This window comes from Notamacropus eugenii, chromosome 2 (assembly GCF_028372415.1).
Source record: "Notamacropus eugenii isolate mMacEug1 chromosome 2, mMacEug1.pri_v2, whole genome shotgun sequence".
In the NCBI taxonomy this organism is placed as follows: domain Eukaryota; kingdom Metazoa; phylum Chordata; class Mammalia; order Diprotodontia; family Macropodidae; genus Notamacropus; species Notamacropus eugenii.
In genome coordinates this window covers 464,516,022-464,532,499 of record NC_092873.1, presented here as the reverse complement: position 1 = coordinate 464,532,499, position 16,478 = coordinate 464,516,022, and the positions used below count along the sequence as shown (strand labels likewise).

Here is a 16,478-nt window from a genome sequence, read left to right as displayed (position 1 = left end):
CTGCTGGCTATTACTTACACTGTCATTCCAGCATTCTTCAAAATGATGTCTCTAAGAGTATCTTGAAGGACTTCTCTCTCCCATCCATGTGCTTAGCCCCTGTGACTTGTATGAGACCTGCTCCTAACCAGGAGGCATGAGTAAAGTAGCTTGTACTCAGAGTTCTTTTCTGAGGCCTCACTGGAGTTTGACTGGAAAGTCCTGTTTGAGTCTGGTCCTAAACCCGTTAAACCACCATCAAATTGCCCTGAAATGAGGGTTGTCCAGTCTTTCTTTACTCAAGTTTCAAGATGCTGAATGTCTACATTAACCCACCAGTAGAGGGAGTAAAATGGGGCAAAACTAGCAGGTTTCCTGAAGGGAGACACAGAGAAAGGAGGGGAATATGGGCTGGAGGTGTGAGAAAATCTAGAACTTTTAGAATAGGAATCTCAAATCCACAATTTCAAGATGCTTGATGCTCCCTTTCACCCCCACCCCCAAGACCTGCTGTAGAGTTCTTTGTCCTGTTGCTCAGTTGGATCAGATGAACAAGTCTGTGGAAGCGTACTTACTCCTTCCTTTTAAAATAATAAATCATGCTTTTTCTCAATATTGGTCTAAAAAATCCTGTTTCTCAGTTGAGTGAGAATCTAATGAGTTTTCCCTTGAAGAAAAGGCTTAATGGCAAGGAAACATTGTCCTGTTCCAAAGTTTCCTTGTGTCTGGCTTTTCATGATCCCAATTGGTGTTTTCTTGGCAAAGATACTAGAGTGGCTTAGCTATTTCCTTCTCCAGCGCATTTTACAGATGAGGAACTGAGGCAAACAGGGTTAAGTAACTTGCTCAGGGTCATACAACTAGGCAGTGACTGAGGTCAGATTTGAACTTACAAAGGCGGTCTTTCTGATTCTAAGCTCTGTGCTGTATCCACTAGGCCACCCAACTGCCTCTAAAGTTCCCTAGTTTCATTCTTAACAAAGACTTGTGCTCATCCTTCGTTTTCGAAGAGGACCATGACATCAGAGAAATAATGACATGACTTGTACTTGACTTTGTTTTGAGTGAGGGAGGGCTGTGCAAGATCACCAGCCTTAACTAAGACTTAACCAGTTGCTAAAGGGAGAAGCCTCTACCACCTGAAAAGTGATGATTGTAGTGATCAGGATAAGGTGATCGCTAAGATCACGAAGACTTCCCTCCCTTAGATTAATGCACGTAAGAGAAACACCTCTTGAATTCACTTTTGACCTTTAACACTTAGGGGATTAGAGCTTTAATGGGGGCCAGGAAGAGAAGGGGCCAGTTTGGAAGGTAGGTATGTGTAGGATGCTAAAGTGTTGGGATTTAAGAATCAGAGTCATAGACCTAGAGATGGAAGATACCTCAAGGGCCATCTCATCCAATGCCTTCATTTGACAAATGAGGAAACTGAGGCATGATATGAGGTCATTGAATACTTGTAGCACAAGGTAGAGGCTGATTTTGTAGGAGAGTTGGTAGAGGGCCAAGCAAAATTCATTTGCTTTATAATTCCCTGTCTAGGATCAATCTTGTATTCACAAAAGGGGGAAAAACTCTCTTCTTTTACTCTGACTAGATATATACCTCTGCCCCCAGGACTAAAACCCAAGCATTGTTCTCTTCCTTCCTCTCATTTCCTGAAGAAAATGCAACTGAGCCAATGGCATGAATTGATAACTAAACCAAACCAAAACGTGTTATACTGGACAATGTTAAGAGAGGTATAACTTCTAAGGAGGAGGAGTCATTGGTCCCCTATATCTCTGCCTGAATAGACCACATCCAGAGGCTCCGGGAACTATGATTTAGGAAGGATCTTGGTCGTCTGAAGCATGTTCAGAAGAAGGTAGCCTGAATAGTGAAGGGTCTTGATTTTGTATAATAGAAGGATTGGTTGAAAGAACTGAGGAGGTTTATACTGGAGAAGAAAAGACGGTTGTGGTAGTGAGATACGATAGCTGTCTTCAAGTATTAGAAGGACTTTCCCATAGAATAAAAATACATTTAGATTGGGAGAGCAGAACCAGGAACAATGAATGGAAGTTTTTATAAAGCAAATTTAGATTTAATATCAGGAAAAACTTATACAATTAGAGCTGTCATTATGTGATACTTTAGTTCCTAGCTGACCTAAGTGGATTTTTACACCTTGCTAATTGGTCAAGTGGGCAGTGGATAGAGTTTCAGGCCTGGAGTTGGAACACTCATCTTCATGAGTTCAAATTCAGCCTCAGACACTTACTAGCTCTATGACCCTGGGCAAGTCACTTAACCCTGTTTGCCTCAGTTTCCTCATCTGTTAAATAAGCGGAAGAAGGAAAAGGTAAACCACTCCAATATCTCAACAGGGTTGAACATGACTGAAAATGATTGAGCAAAACAAAAAGAAAAACTGGTCAAGCAATGGGTACTACTTGGAATCATTTCCTGCATTTTCTTTGACACTCATGCCATAGGTTATGAATCTCTCATACTATCTTTCTTATTTCAGAACGTTGGGTGATTTGTGTGAACTCTTCTCCTTGGATCCTGTTGTGATGGGAAAGGAGAATGAATACCACAACTCCTAGGCACAATTTACGCAGAGCTGTCTTTGGAATACACTTTTAGGCTCTAAGGATGATGAAAGAGGGGTACATGTTAGAAAAAGATACACCAATCTCATGGAACATAGGAGAGGCAAGCTAAGCCAAAATCATGGTCAATTTGGCTTAGAATTGAGGGATTTTCTTTGCTTCCTGTAGTTCTAGTGGTAGCTGCTAGTCAGGTTTCATTTTTTGTTTCTATAATCTACTTAGACTCTCCCTTCCTATTGGAAGAATTTTCAGTTCGTCATTTTCCCCAGTGGGTGGAGGCGTGTCAGGACTCAGGAGGTACAAGCTGCTGGGAGTGGGGCCGGAGAGTCTGGAGAGAGAAAGCGTTAATTAAGCCCTCTAGATGATCTTCCTTCTTTATCTCCTCATGACATCAGCCACCCAAGGAGGCGATGCCAGTGAGTACCCCAAGTGAGCCTCTCCCTCACCCCCCACCTTCCCCCTAGCTCTGGAATGGTCAGTCCAGGAACTACAAGTTTTCTTCTCAAGGCATGTGATGAAATTGTGGGCTGGCTAGCTGTGCCAAGTAAGGGTATTTTTGGTTTACCCAGTGTTTGGGGGAGGAATGGAACCGTTTTTCAGTTCTTTTGGGGGAGGATTTAAATTTCATTTTGCTTCCGAGTGGGTGAAATCCTCTCCAGAATGCCTTTCACAACACCTTTCTCCCTCCCACCTTGCTTCCTTTTCTCCCCTTCTTTCTGCCTTTCTTTCCTGCCCTTGGCTCCTTCTCTTATCTTCCCTTCTGGCTTGGTTGTGTAGCTGGCATTTGGGGTTGGGACAGGAAGAAGCATCCCACTTCATTATTTTCCTCTCACTTCAATCTGGATTAGACCAAAGGACACAGGGAGAAACAAGAACACGCAGAGATGCTAGGAGCACTGTGAGAGGCAGCAGCGAAAATTTTAAGTGAAAGGAGGACTGACCTCGGAGTCAAGAAACCCAGGTCTAGTTCTGCCTCTGACCCATACAGACTAGGTAATCATGGGAAACTCTTTTGACCATTTTAACACTCCAAGGTTCAGATGAGTTGGGGAACCTGAATGGGTGGAAAGTTTCCGATTCCACACTAGCACTTCTTATGGGAATGGAAATCACTGGTCTGTACCAAAAGGAAAAAGAATTTTTTGGAGGCAGAGATTTGCTTTCTTTTTCTCTGGAAGAGGTGAGGGGAAGGGAGCACATTCTAGAAAGCACAGAAGTATCCATGATTTGCTTCAGATTTAGGGAAGGCAGATTGAGCTTGTCCCTAAAAAATTAAATGCCTTTCAAACTGGTGTTAGAGATCTCAGGGACCAAGTTGGAAGTTAGTTCTCCAAGTCTGCTGGGACTTTTTATGGCTCCAACCTGTGATTTCCAAGGGAAAGTCCTCTAGGAAATTCTAAGTTTGGAAACTGCCTCCATGGATACTGATCTCAAAGCAATCTGTACATGTGATCTTAAAGAGTTTTGTGGGAGTGCTGAAAAGCTGTAACTTCTCCATGTGATCATGATCACGTTGCTGTAGCCATGGAAGATGGTTATCCATCTTCCACTTGTAAACTTCTAAGGAGTAGGAACACAGCTCTCTAAAGAGGAGTACCTCTGCAGGCATTCCATTTGGGACAGCTCTAATTGTTAGAAAAATTTCCTAACACCAAGCTTGAATTTTTTTTTTTTTGGTAGCTTCTGCTCACTATTCCTGGTTCTTTTCTTTAGAGCCAAATAGAACAAGTCTAATCCTTCCACCTCACAGTCTTTCACATACCTGAAGATGGCTATCTGTTATCAACTGCCTCTGAGTCTTATCCTCTGTAGGCTCAACATTCCAAATTCCTTCAAGCAATCCTCCTATGATATGAACTTAAAGACCCTTCAGTATCCTGTTTACCCTTCTCTGGAGACTCTCTAGTTTATTACATCCTTCTTAAACTGATATGGTCATAACTAAATACAACACTCCACATGTATCCTTAGTAAGCACAGAGGAATTATCCAACAAACATTAAGCATCAGCTGTGTGCAAAGTGCTGTATTAGGAGGTGAGAATTCAAAGACTAAAAATGAAATAATTGCTGCTCTCAAGAAGTTTGTACTCGATTGGGGGAGACAACAGATGCATACAGAAGAATGTAAAATAAGTACAAAGTAGTTAAATACAGGATAGAAGGTGAGGGTACCAGCAGCTGAAGGAAAAAGGAAAGGCTTCATGTAGAAGGTAGCATGTGACAGGAGCCCCATGTGTACTGAAGCCACAGGTCTTCCTAACTCCTAGGCCTAGACTCTCTACTCTGTCATGCCACCTCTCATTGCTAAGGTTTAGGGTTATGAAATAGAATTTCACTATGAGAAGGAGCTTTAGAGGTCTTTGGTCTTTCTTGAATATTTTACAGATGAAGAAACACAGGAGAAAAGCCTTAGACTGGTTAGTGGCAGAACCATGCCTAGGATGTGAGTCTCCTAAATTCATTCACTGCCTTTTGAATTGCTTCTTTAAACTGCATTTAGTGGTGAGGAAAATTAACTCTTCAGCTGGCTGGATAGGGATGGCAAAAGATTCGGGGCTCCTTCATCTCCTTGCATTTATTACCTTTCCTATAGCTTAAAGATATCAAGAGGGAGTGGGCAGCTAGGTGGAGTGGGTAGCTAGGTGGTGCAGTGGATACAGTACCAGTGCAGGAGTCAGGAGGACCTGAATTCATATCTCACTCAGACACTTAACACTCATTAGCTGTATGACCTTGGGCAAGTCACTTAACCCCAACTGCCTCATCCTGGGCCATCTCCAGTTACCCTGATGAATATCTGGTCACTGGATTCAGATGGCTCTGGAGGAGAAGTGAGACTGGTGACATGCATAGCCCTTCTTCACTCAAAACAAAGTCAAGTGCAAGTCATGTCATTATTTCTCTGATGGTGTGGTCTTCTTTGGCAACGAAGGATAAACGCACACCAAGAGGGAAATTAGCTAACGGCAGGATGGGTCATCCCCAGGAAAGGCAGAAGAGATCTGGGATTGAATCTCCATTCCCATATTTACTAGCTGTGCAAATTGACATTGAATGATATCCAAAAGAAGATAAGATACTGAGTTCATAAGAAGATATGGTCAAACTCATATCAAGTTTCCTCATGCTTTGAGGCAACTAAGTGGTACAGTGGATACAGTGCTTGGCTTAGTGTCAGAAAAATCTGAGTTCAAAACCTACCTTAGACACTTACTAGCTGTGTGACCCTGGACAAGTCACTTCCCCTCTGTCTGCCCCAGTTTCCTCCACTGCAAAATGGGAATAATAACATCACCTACTTCAGAGAATAGTTATAACGCACTTAGCACAGTATCTGGAACATAGTAGGGTAACTAATAAATGCTGGTTCCCCTGTCTCCCCATTCTTAAAATGGGAGTCAGTAAAATTTGTGCTGGTTGGGTCCTAGAGTCCTTGTAAGGAGAACGCTTTATAAACCACAAAATACTATCTCAATGTGAGCTGCTTCTACATAGAGATGGACAGGAGGCAAGAAGACGGCACAAGGGAACCGCTGCTCAATGTACCTTCTCTGCCAGCCTAAAATTTCCCATCAGAGTCACTAAAGGGTTAATTAACAAAAGGTGGCCCAGTGGATAGAGTGCCAGGCCTGGAGTCAGGAAGACTCATCTTCATGAGTTCAAATCTGGTCTTAGACACTTACTAGCTGTGTGACCCTGGGCAAGTCATTTTACCCTGTTTGCCTCAGTTTCCTCATCTGTAAAATGAGCTGGAGAAGGAAATGGCAACCCATTCCAGTATCTCTGCCAAGAAAACCCCAAATAGGGTCATGAAGAGTTGGACATGACTGAAATGACTAAACAATAACAGAAGGGAAATGTAGCTAGTAGGTGTTGACTTTTCCCTGGATGTGGACTCTCTAGTGCATTGCTCACCCTTAGTTTCTTGAATTATCTACTTTATACTTTGGAGACCTAAGGGAAGGGATGGGGGGAATAAACATTTATGTGGTGCCTACTCTGTGCCAGCATTGTGCTCATTTCACCCTCACAACCACCCTGAGAGATAGGTCATGCTACTATTTGTGTTTTACATTTGATGACCAAGTCTTGGGTGACATGTCAACAAACATTTATTACACATTAACTATGTGTCAGGCACTGTGCTGAACACTCCAGATTAAAATAGAACAGAAAAAAATGATAATCCCTGCTTAAAGACAATATAGAAAAGGAAGCTGGAAAGATGTGAAGGAACAGGAGTTACCCCTAGAGAAGGATAAAAAAATCCAGAAAGTAGGGGAGGGGGAGTGTGGGTTAGAGAAGGAAGGAATAAGCTTGGATGGCCTGGGTCCTTCAGAAGAAACTGAACTCGTAGGGGAAGGGGGCCACAGGGGTGGAGGGATCTTTGAAGGTGAGAAGGCTAGTGGAAAATGGTATGGAAGGGAGGTGAAAGCAACATAGCTAGGAGCTCTCAACATAAACTCCATCTGTTTGAACAGCTTTCTTTAGGGCTGTTCTAATTGGAAGCTTTGAAGATTTTGGTGGCAGAAGTCATGGGGAGAGTAGGAGCCAGTGGGTGAACAAGCTTTGGGAGCAGTGGGAATAAGCAAGGGGAGAGCTAGGCAGCCTGGGCAGAAATCCCCAGGGCAAGTGGCACCTGCCATTCTTCATACCTGCAGAATTTGGTATGAAGAAAAGTGGGTCAAACTTTTCACAGCCAACCTTGTTTCCTTATTTCAGGTTGCACAAAGCCATGCACAGTTGGTGAATCTAGGTCAACAGGCTATATGCATGCATGCAGTTTTCTCCCATGCATGTACAGAGTATGGGTGTATGTTTATTCTGTCATTGGTCATCCTAAATAGCAGCCAGATGGTGTCGTGGATAAAGTTTCCTGGCCTGGAGCCAAGAAGACCTGAGTTCAAATCCAGCCTCAGATACTTACTAGCTGTGTGACCTTGGGCAAGTATGCTTGCCTCAATTTTCCCAAGTATAAAATGGGGATAATAATAGCATCTACCTCCCAGCGTTGTCAAGAGGATCAGATATCTGTAAAGCATTTAGCACAGTGGTTGGCACAGAGTAGGCATGATATAATCCCAATTATTATGATGGTGATCAACCTCATGCAATCACATCCTTTGGGGATGGCAAAGTGAATTCTCAATGGATCAAAAATCAGCAAGTATCTGTTAAGCATTAGGGAGTATGCCAAGCCCCGAGAATATAAATGGTGACACAGTTCCTGCCTTCAAAGAGTTTACATTTTCTCTTGGGGGGTAGGGAGAGATGATATGTCATGAATGGCATTGTTCTATCATGGATTAGATTGATGACGTCACAAACTATCTGCTAAAAACCAGGTTTGCCTCTGTCTCCTTGTAATCATTCCTGAATTAGAAAGATTAACATTTTTTAAATGGGCCCTTGTTATACTGTTTATTATAGACTATATTATTTATTGTATACTATATTATTACATATGTTATATATGTTATTTTATTAGCCATTATGACAACCTTTATCTGTTTCCATGGAGCTAGTCAGTGTTTGGAAGATAGATTCCCCCAGGATAGTATGGCTTAGTGTCTAAGGAGCTGGCTTCAGAGCCAAGAAGACCCCAGTTCGAGTTTGCTTCTGGTGTATACTGACTGTGTGATCCTGGGCAAACCAGCCTCTCAGTGCTTCTCTAACTAAGACCAGGAGGCCACAAGCTCTCTGGTAGCTGGCTTATTCAGAGTGCCTTGTACCGAGGAAGTCCCAGGGTCCATTCCGATCTTTGATGCCACTGTATTTCCAACACCTCGATTTCCTACTGATATCTTTTACTCTTTTTTTCCTTTACATACCTGTGGTCTTCATGACTATTATTCTCTGAGTTCTGCCTTCTTTACTCCATGCCAGGCCCCAACGAGTCTTCTTCCATATTTTTGTTATTTCCTATGGTAGGGACAGCTAGGTGGTGCAGTGGATAGAGCAGGAGTCAGGAGGACCTGAGTTCAAATCTCACCTCAGACACTTGACACTCACTAGCTGTGTGACCTTGGGCAAGTCACTTAACCCCAACTGCCTCATCCTGGGTCATCTCCAGTCATCTTGATGAATATCTGGTCACTGGATTCAGATGGCTCTGGAGGAGAAGTGAGGCTGGTGACCTGCACAGCCCTCCCTCACTCAAAACAAAGTCAAGTGCAAGTCATGTCCTTATTTCTCTGATGGTATGGTCTTCTTTGGCAATGAAGGACATTTCCTATGGTGCAATAGTATTCCATTAATTCATATGCCATGATTTGTTCACCCATTCTCCAATTGATAGACAGCCACTTGTTTCTTTTTTGGGGAGTGGGGGGAATCCTACCACTCCTACCCACACACACACACACATACACACACACACACACACATACACACACAAACAATACTAAGAAGACATTTTCTTCTACCTTTGACCTTTTAGGGGCATATGCTCAGTGAAGTAATCACATTGGGTCAAAGGATATGTTAACCCTTTGTTTTAGGGCACAGAGAAATTTAATGAAGCATACAGCCAGTTAGCACCATAAGTAGAACTCGGACTCAGGTCTCCTCCTTCCCAGGCCAGACCTCTTTCACTAGATTCTTTTGTCTCTCAGAATCACAGAGGGAGTATGTTTGCGTTTAGGATGGTGAACTCATCAGACACCAGAAGAGAGAAGGCCTCCTCTCAGGTCCCTAGGCTTTGCTCTCACTCTGCCCTCTGAGAGATTTTAGGAAGCCAAAAGGAGGTTGGGCCTATGAGGACACTTCTGGAAATCTCTAGTAGTGAGCAGGAAGCAAAGTTTTTGCTTTGGGTGAAGGATAAAGAAACATAACTGCCATTTTTGGTTTGTATAGTTATCTGCCATAGAATATTGTGGCTGTATGCATAGTATTGCTGTATAGTGGCAAGAGCACTGAAGTTGGGGTTTTTGACGTCAAAGACGGTTTCATTTTTTTACTTTTTATCTTCAGTGCCTAGCATGTTGTCCAAGGCAAAGGCACTCGATAAACCCTTGTTTGCTTAACTGATTGGGCTGTTATTAGACTTGGGGCTGATACCTCTTCAGCTATAAAATGAGAGGGTTAGATTAGCTGGGCTTTGAGGTCCCTTCTAGCTCTAGAGTTATGATGCTTTTTAAAAACTGATTTTTTTCTCAATACATATAGACAAAATTTTGAACATTTGTTTTTTAAAATTTTGAGTTCCAAAATTTTCTCCCTCTCTCTTTTCTTCCCTCCTTGAGAAGGCAAGCAATTTGATATAGATTATACATGCATAGTCATGCAAAACATTTCCCTATTAGCCATGTTGCAAAAGAAAACACAGACCAAAAAACACAAGGTTAATAAATTTTAAAAGATATGCTTCAATGCATTCATATGCCATGAGCTCTTTCTCTGGAAATGAACAGCATTTTTCATCATAGGTCCTTTGGAATTGTCTTGGATCATTTGTATTGCTGAGAATAGCTAAATCATTTATAGCTGATCATCTTATAATATTGTGTTACTACATACAGTGTTCTGGTCCTGATCATTTTAGTTTGCATCAGTTCATGTAAATCTTACCAAGTTTTTTCTGAAAGCAGCCTGCTCATGATTTCTTATAACACAATAGTATCCCATTCCGTTTATATATCACAACTTGTTCAGTTGTTCCCCAGTTGATGGGCATCACCTCAATTTCTAATTCTTTGGTACCACAAAAAGAACTGCTATAAATATTTTCGTACTTATAAGCCTTTTCCTTTTTCTTTAACCTCTTTGGGGTATAGAACTCTTAGTGGTATTGCTGAATCAAAGGGTAGGCACAGTTTTATGGCCCTTTGGGCATAGTTCCAAATTGTAGAGCTATGATCCTTTGACCTGCCTCTACTGTTTACTAGTTGAATGACAGCAGGCAAATCATTTTACTTCTCTCTGCTTCCTCTTCTGTAAAATGGGGTTAATAAAAATTATACCATCTCTCTCAAAGGGCTATTGTAGGAATTCAGTTCTGTAATCTGTAAAAGTGCTTTATAAATCCTAAGGCCCTAAACAAGTGTAAGTCATTAGTCATCCCCTCACCCAGTCCCCCACAACCACCCACGACCCCTGCCTAACATTGTGGTCTTTGTTCTAGAATAAAGACTGAGGAAAGGTCATTGGATTTAGGTAACCTTTAAGAGAACAATGGGATGTGTAGTACATCGTAGCAATTTTTCTTAAGAAAATAGGGTCAACCTGAAACTTGCAAAGTTTGGGGGTCAGAGGAGAAACCAATTACTTTCTTTCAAAATAATACTTCTCCAGACCAACAATAGTATCTGAAATTCTCAGTTATGACTTTTAGAACCATCTAGAATCATGGTTATCTTCACTAAATTAAAGTTTGCTTTTATGGGAGGGTACAACATATTCACTGGGATTCAATTTATTCTGATTAACATCCATTATCTACAACTGGAGAGCTGTAAGGGTATGTAAAGAAGGCAGAAAAGATACACAACATTGTCAGAGTACCTGAATAGTCAAAGGCATTGAATGCATGGACATGTGGCGTGACAATATCTATTACAGGTGAAATAAACCTAGAACTAAAAGATTGGTTTGAAGGGTACCAAAGAACAAGTCTACACATTTCATATTTTTGCCTACATCAGACCTGTCTGTGTATAGCTATTTATATGCTTTACAGCATATCTAAATAGATGCAATAATGAATTATGTAATCATAGGATTCTTCTGTGGTGTGGAGGAAGAAGAAATCTGGTATGCTTGAGGGAATTCTAGAAGGCTTGGATCTGAATCTGGACAAGAACAAGATACTTGATAGATCTTCCTGTATTGGCCATTTTATAAACAATTTTCTTCTCCTACCTCCAGAAATCTTTAAGTCCTACTTACTGCGGAGTCAGTAAGAGTCAACCCCATAGTCTCTTCTACTTGATTCAACCAATTTATCACTGTACCTCTACTATGCTAAGAGCTGAGGGGAATTCAGATAAATTTGAGACATTGACCAAGCCTCCAGGAATTTACAGCTTACAAGGGAGGGATAAGACAAACTCACAAAGGGCATAATACAAAGTAGTCTATAATAATTGCCATAAAAGATGTATTTTAAAGGTACTACAGGCGTTCAGAATAAAGGATCCTATCTGTCTGGGACTTACCTGGGAATCCCTCTTGAAAGAGGAAACATTTGGGGAAGACTTTGAAATGTGGGTATAATTTTGATAGGTATTTTTGGATATAGTCATATTTGGTAGCTAGGTGACAAAGTGGGTAAAGTAACTGGAGTACCCGGAATTCAAATCCAGCCTCATTTGCTAGCTGTATGACCCTGAGTAATTCACTTAATCTCTCTCAGACTCATCTATAATAATAATAACATCTACTTCTCAGGGTTGTCAAGAGGATAAAATGAGATAATATTTGTAAAGCTCTTTGCAAATCTTACAACATTATATACATGCTGGCTATTAATATTTAGGTATCAGGGAGGAAAAGGAAATGAAGGAACACTAATAGAGGCAGGCGGAAAACCAGGATGCTAATATACTAAAAAGCCAGTGGAGGTATGAATTTCAAGAAAGAGTCCATGATCAACATGGTTAAGTGCAGCAGGGAGATTGAGGAGAATGTGGGCTGAGAAAAGGCTGTTGATTTCTTTGTTCCAAGGGAGAATTGGGGGAAGGGGAGCAGGATGGTGTATATCATTGGGAAATGACAGTGATTTTTTTTTACAGAGCATCAATAAAACATTTTGTTTCAAAAGAATAAAATAAAAGGCTATTGGATTTAGTGATTAAGAAAGAGGTCACAGGCAATTTTCAAAAAATCGGTTTCAATAGAGTAGTGGGAGGGAACAAAAGTCAGTTTGCAAATATGGAGTGAGTAGGTAGAGATGAAGTAGAGAGTACAGTATTACCATATTACAAAGTTACCAGTATTACCAAAATGATTTAATTTATTTTTTGATAGGGTTACTATTATAGTAGTTTATATAAATGATATAGAATAGTATATGTAACATATGGTTAAAGATCTCTGTTCTGAGTCCGCATGGATGTGGTTCAATCATGGGGGCTTCTCTCTCTTAGTAATAGTAATGGCTCAGCCCCCAACCAGAGAACCCGGGAACATCTAAGTTTGGTTAATCTCTCTCTCTCTTTCTCTCAGGACTATGCTTGCATGCTCCCCTGCAATTACTGAAATTAACAAAACATTTAACAAGAACAGGTTTTTCATGGAAGTACGTTTTGCATGACTGCACTTGTATAACGTATATCAAATTGCTTGCTTTCCCAGTGGAGGAGGTTGAGGTAGGAGGCAGAGAATTTGGAACTCAAAATTTTTAAGAAATGAATATTAAAATTGTTTTTACATGTAATGGGAAAATGAAAATATTAAATAAAGAAAACAAGGACATGTTTTTAAAGGTAGGAATAACAATACACAGAAAATAGAAATAGTTCCTTATCAAGAGTGAGCCTCCTCCCTGAAATTCACAACTGGCACTTAGTCAATAAATTTTAGGACTTCAGTAGAGAAGAAAACTACTTCTCTTTGGAGTCCATTTGCTTGCTTCCCTCTGTGCTGGGCACCCTAATTTCCCCTGAGTTGTCAGTCTCTGAAACTTCATTTCCGAGGGCTGGCTCTCCTTTGCTTTGTTGTCAGCTGGCAGCATTATTGCATCTACCGGTTGGTTCCTTTGGGGCTTTGTAGGTCCCTAGAAATTTCATTCATTCAAAGCAAGCAGAAATGAGCTTTTCAAGACGGCTGACTGGTGAGGGGGAAGTTTTCCTCCTTCCTCAAGAATACATATTAGATGATGTTCAAGTAAGCTGTCTTGGCTCCTTTGGAGATATTCAAAGCCCCTGCTCTGTGCATCCAGATTGCTGCATGACATTTGGCAGTCTCCCTCACTCGTAATATCCTTATGGAGAAGATGGAGAGCTATGGGCCTGATGATGATATAGTGAGATAGATTCAAAAGTGGTGGAATGACTATTGCCTGGAATGATGTTCATCTGAAGTGAGGTCTCTAGTGGCATGTGAGTATATTGTACTTCTCAGCAGCACCTGCTAAGAGGGACAATAGCAAAGTGAGGCCCATTTCAGAAGGTAGTCAGCGTAGTGATAGACCTGGAGAGCAGGCTGTATAAGAATTCATTGAAGGAACTGGGAATATCGAAATGAGAAGACTCTGGGTGTAGGAGGGGAGGCATGGTAGTTGTCTTAAAATATATGAAAGATACTTATCATCATAACTATTATCTAACCCTTTCAGGGTTACAAAATAACACTCTTCATAATTGTCTGATTTATTATTATTCCCATTTTATAGGTGAGAAAACTGAGGCCCCAAAAGGTTGTGACTTAATCATAATCACAAAGTTAGTATCAGAACTAGAATTCTAACCCAAGTCTCCTACTTTAAATCCAGCACTCACTCTTACTATGACATCAAATAGCTCTCCTGTTGGAGAAGCTATAGAACCCTTGTGTTTTTCCTACAGAGAATAGAATTCAGACCAATGTATAGAAGTGACAGGGGTAAAGATTTGGATTAGGTTTTACTTTTATGAACAGTGGGAACTCAATTGTAATGAATGCTACAAGTGTCCAAGCAGTGGTTGGATGACTTTATCTATCAGGGATATTTCATATACATGAAATATTTGTGTATATATTACATATGTATATACATACATACATATATATGTGTATAAATGTGTTTCACCAGAGTGCCAAAAGGGTCCATGACACACAAAAAGGCTAAGAATCCCTGATTTACAGAGAAAAACTCTCAATAGAAGTCATGTCTGACAAGACCTCTAAAATTCCTCCAACAAAGAGTCTGACTCATTTGAAGGACATTTGACAGTGAAGAGAAGGAGAGGGACCCTAGCTTGAGTGTATGACAAAGTTCAGGAAAAGAACTTTGTTGATGTTTTAGGATAGGGTAAAGCAGAGCATATTTGTAGGGAAGGGGCCAATAGAAAAGGAGACACTGAAGATACAAGAGAGAAGAGGGATAATGAATAGAACAAGGTCCCAGAAGAGGTAAGTGCATAGGATCAAAACAGGTGGAAGGATTAGCCTTGCCAGAGATGAATAACTTGTTATTCTGAGCCTGGAGTGAAAAAGATGAATAAGGATGAAGATAAAAGAGATTCTTAGGTAGAAAGGAAAGAAGGAAAATTCATTGTTGTAAGGAATGACTTGCTGGGAGAGGAAAGTGGGGGGTGGGAATACAAGGGGAAATTTAGATGATATTTTAAAAAAACCCTAAAATAAAGATAAAACTTATTTTAAAGAAAGAAAGGAGTTTATAGTATCATGGCATTTAGTGCCAGAAAGAACTTTAGAGGTGATCTAATTCAACCACCTCATTTCATCTGATATCTATCATGGCAAAGTGGACAGAGCGCTGGATTTAGAATCAGGATTGGACCTGGGTTCAAGTCCATAAGCTTCCATTTACCAATGATATGGAGATAGGGAAACAATTTTTCAAGGTCAGTTCAAAATCTATGATCCTGTAACTTTAATTTTCCCATCTGTAACATAAAGAGTTGGACTAGATGATGTCTAAAGTCCCTCCATCTCTAATATTCTATTATATCTGTAGATGAGATTGTCTGCTCAAAGTGAGGAGGCTAGCATTGATGCCTTGAGAATAGAAAAGATTCAAAATAGTTCCTTTTTAAATTATATAAAGGCATCAGCCAGAGACAAATAAAAGGATTCCAAAATAAGGGAAAGGACCCCACTAAAATTCACTTCATAGTGGACAAAGTCTAGGGAATTATCAAGGCAAAAGTTGTTGTTTGTCCATTTTTGAAGAGGACCAGTGACATCATGGGGTGATATCTTGACTACTAAATAAATTGGATTTAAGGGAGGCAAAATTGCACAGAGTTGTGAACCTCACTCTCTCTTCCTGAGTCATCTAAGACCAGTGGCAAGACAAAAGTCAAGATGACTGGCAATGGCCCAGGATGCAGTGGATGACCTTGGTGGCTTCAATGTCTAACCAAGCTCCAAGTGCTCCACAGCTGCCCCTGGAACAAACTGTTCTCATCTGCCCATTCTGCTGGTGGAAGTCTTCACATGCTCAGGGTAGACACCTTCCTGGTAGCATGAAGGCCCAGGGATATGAGATTCCACTGTAGTAACAAGCGCATCATAGAAAGGGTTGGCTATGGGATGGCTTAAATAGGTAAGTGGAGCCAGAGAAGACTGATGGTCTGGGAGAATAAGAAAGAGATGAGGGATGAAGTTATAATGATAATAATAACTACTCATTTATAGAGTCACTATAAAAATACTTTGTAAGCAATGACTCACATTTATACAGAGAATCCCAAAAATCTTAGTGCAGTGTTATGTGTTAATAACGCTGTACAGTAACTCTATAAATGTCTTTAGATAAAAGGACTTTTTTAAAAAATTAGAAACTGAGAGGGTGCCCATCAATTGGGAAATGGCTGAACAAATTATGGCATATACATGTGATGGAATGCTATTGTGCTATAAGAAATTATGTTAGAAATGGTTTTAATTAAACCTGGGAAAACTTGTATGAACTGATACAAAGTGAGGGGAGCAGAATGAGAACAATTTATACAGTAATAGCCATATTATAAAGATAATCATCTTTGAACCACTTAAGAACTCTGATTAACACAATGGAACCAATCTGAAGGACTCTTGATAAAACATGATAACCCCCACTATATAGAAAGTCAATGAATTCAGAGAGCAGACTGAATCATATTTTTGAAAGACATGGCTAATATAGGAATTTATTTTGCTTGACTACACATATTTGTAACAGGTTTCCTTTTCCTAGCTTTCTCCATGGGTGGAGGAGAAGGAGATGGGGAGGGAATATTTGGAATTGAAA

The 16,478-nt window shown here is 40.6% G+C and overlaps 1 protein-coding gene across 3 annotated transcripts in view; it reads left to right on the top strand.

The window, feature by feature from the left end:
* LOC140529667 (major histocompatibility complex class I-related gene protein) overlaps positions 1-16,478 on the top strand; it is a 57,802-nt gene that overhangs the window by 15,283 nt on the left and 26,041 nt on the right. Inside the window, exon 1 of one of the 3 annotated variants that reach the window (XR_011975641.1) lies at positions 2,771-2,995. The exons of 1 other annotated variant lie outside the window; for it this stretch is intronic. Coding sequence is in view for 1 of the 2 variants with exons in the window: in XM_072648481.1 (XP_072504582.1) it covers positions 2,941-2,995 (55 nt within the window). In the remaining variant the exon portion in view is untranslated. Of the gene's footprint in view, positions 1-2,770; positions 2,996-16,478 lie in introns of those variants that run through there. One more of the 3 variants, XM_072648481.1, reaches the window with a different exon arrangement.